The 2,329-nt window shown below is 40.7% G+C and overlaps 1 protein-coding gene across 1 annotated transcript; it reads right to left on the bottom strand.

The window, feature by feature from the left end:
• Positions 1-639: 639 nt before the first annotated feature.
• On the bottom strand, positions 640-1,975 carry LOC104221083 (uncharacterized). Its single transcript, XM_070145792.1, has 4 exons — positions 1,709-1,975; positions 1,442-1,630; positions 1,134-1,304; positions 640-1,092 (listed from the first exon to the last, which is right to left on the bottom strand). The coding sequence occupies exons 1-4, from the start codon at positions 1,973-1,975 to the stop codon at positions 640-642; spliced, it is 1,080 nt and encodes a 359-aa protein (XP_070001893.1).
• Positions 1,976-2,329: the final 354 nt, after the last annotated feature.

Below are 2,329 nucleotides of genomic sequence, written 5' to 3'. Positions count from 1 at the left end.
AGGGTTCTATTATGGAACCCTGGATTCTCTCGAACTAAGTCTGAGTCTATGTACTGAATTTGAGCCTCTTTGCTTGTGACTCTGAACTTTTCTATGCTAGATTCTTTCTAATTAGCATGACAGTTCTTTCTTATTTGACATGTCTGTATGCTTTATATATGAGTAATTCTTCCTTCAATAGAGATTTTGCCAAATTGTGATTGATTCAGAATTCCTTTTAATAAGGTTCGATTGATTGTTACTGATTTTCTTTAATTAAACCTTTCTTCACCTTTTCTGATTGGATTCATTCATACCAAAACTCAATTTCTGATTTTACTAGTTGATGATTGATTGCCTTTCCTTATTTGCACAAACCGTGTTGCTATCAAACTCTTTCCTTAAATAGTTTCTATGTATTTGCCCTTCTTGTACTACTTTGGAAAAGATTTAATTCCAATTCTTTCCTTAATTGTCTTCTACCCGTTTGAAATCAGAATCCCTTAACTGAAGGGAGACTCTGTGTGATTAATTGCAGACTATTCCCTTACCTTTTCTTACTTGTTTTCTGCATTATAAAAGGGGCACGACCCTTCTGCACTTAGACACCTTGAACCTTCAGTTCAACACTTCGAATTCAACACTTTACACATACACCTCTCAATTTTTCAGAAGTCGTTGAGCCTTCATAAAAGATACAATTTTGCAAGTCTCTGGAACCTGACTCCCTCTTAGAATAAAACTGGGTTCATTTGGTATCTCAAACTTAACTATCTTTGTATGACAATCGACTATAGCATAGCAAGAAGATAACCAATCCATTCCCATCAGCATGTCAAAGTCAATCATATCAAGTACAATAAGGTCAGCTAGAGTATTTCTACCCTCAACCCGAATCTGACAAGCACGATACACGTATTCAGCTAATAGAGACTCTCCAACATGAGTAGCAACTAGAAAAGGATCATTCAATAGCTCGGGTTGTCTACTAAATCTCAAAGCAAAGTACAAGGACACATAGGAGTGAGTAGATCCCGGATCAATCAACGCAAGTGCATCAAATGAACAGATAGAAAGAATACATGTAACCACTACATTCGAGGCCTGAGCATCCTATTTAGTAAATGCAAAAACTCTCGCTGACCTCTACCAACATTTCCTTGTCCTTGATTCATAGTAGCACAGTTTCCAGCACCTCGACCTCTATTTCCTGTACCTGTAGCACCTGAAGTATTACGAGTAGTTTGAGTCGGTGCAGCTGACTGAATAAAAGCCTGGTTGAAATTTCTCGGAGGCTGAGGGCAATCCCTCAAGTGATGTCCCAACTGGCCACACCGAAAGAACTCTCCAGTTAGAACATGACATTGGCCCAAATGTGATCTACCACAAGTCTAGCAGACTGGAGTAGTGGCATATATCTGCCCAGAATTACGATGTCCAGAAGATGATGGTTCCCTATTACCTTGTCTGTAATGTGGTCTGTATGTGGACTGTGAAGACATATTGTCCCTATTTGAGAACCCTGTTGTTGTTGTTGTCCTTGATTTCCTACTCTTCTATTTTCACTAAAACCACCACCGAAAGCCCCTCCTGTCTTGGCCTTCTTACGTAAATCACTAGCTACACGCTCCTCACGTCCCTTGTTTTCAATCTATCTAGCAAGGTCAACTAAATCAGAGTAGGATAAAGTCTTCATCTGTGGGGCTACTGCAGTGTATAGACGACCAACCAATCCATCAACAAACCTCTGAACTCGAGCTTCTTCGATAGGCACTAAGTGAGGAACATATATAGCCAGATTACAGAACTTAGTGTTATATGTTGACACATCCATATCTGGAGTCGGAACCAATCTCTCAAAGTCTCTAGCATATTGTTGCATCAGACTGTCTGGAAGAAAATGATTCTTGAACAACTTAGTGAACTCGTCGCATGTCAGTGGTGGTGCTCCTGCTGGCCTTCCTAGAAATACCGGTTCATACCATGTGTTGGCCATATCCTCTAGTTTTTATGCTGCGAGCTCCACGGCTCTCTCACTAGAACATCCAAGAGCACGCAATGCCTTAAGTGTCCCATCCAAGAAACTTTGAGGATCTGCTGAATTATCAGAACCTATGAATTTTGGTGATTTCAATTTTAGGAACTCGTGTAGGGATACTTCCTTATTCTCGGAAGGCTGAGTCCGTGTAGGTGCTTGTGTCTGTAAAGTAGCCTGAAGAGCTGAACTTTCGCTCTGAGTAGGCACCAATGCCTCTAACATATTCAATAACCTTGCCACTGCATCTGCAGATAAGGCAACAGTAGGTACAACAATTGGCACTGGTGGTGGAGCATTGTGAACTCCCTGCTC

This window comes from Nicotiana sylvestris, chromosome 5 (assembly GCF_000393655.2).
Source record: "Nicotiana sylvestris chromosome 5, ASM39365v2, whole genome shotgun sequence".
Classification (NCBI taxonomy): domain Eukaryota; kingdom Viridiplantae; phylum Streptophyta; class Magnoliopsida; order Solanales; family Solanaceae; genus Nicotiana; species Nicotiana sylvestris.
The sequence above is the reverse complement of the archived record's forward strand: the minus strand, read 5'-3'. Positions and strand labels throughout refer to the sequence as shown.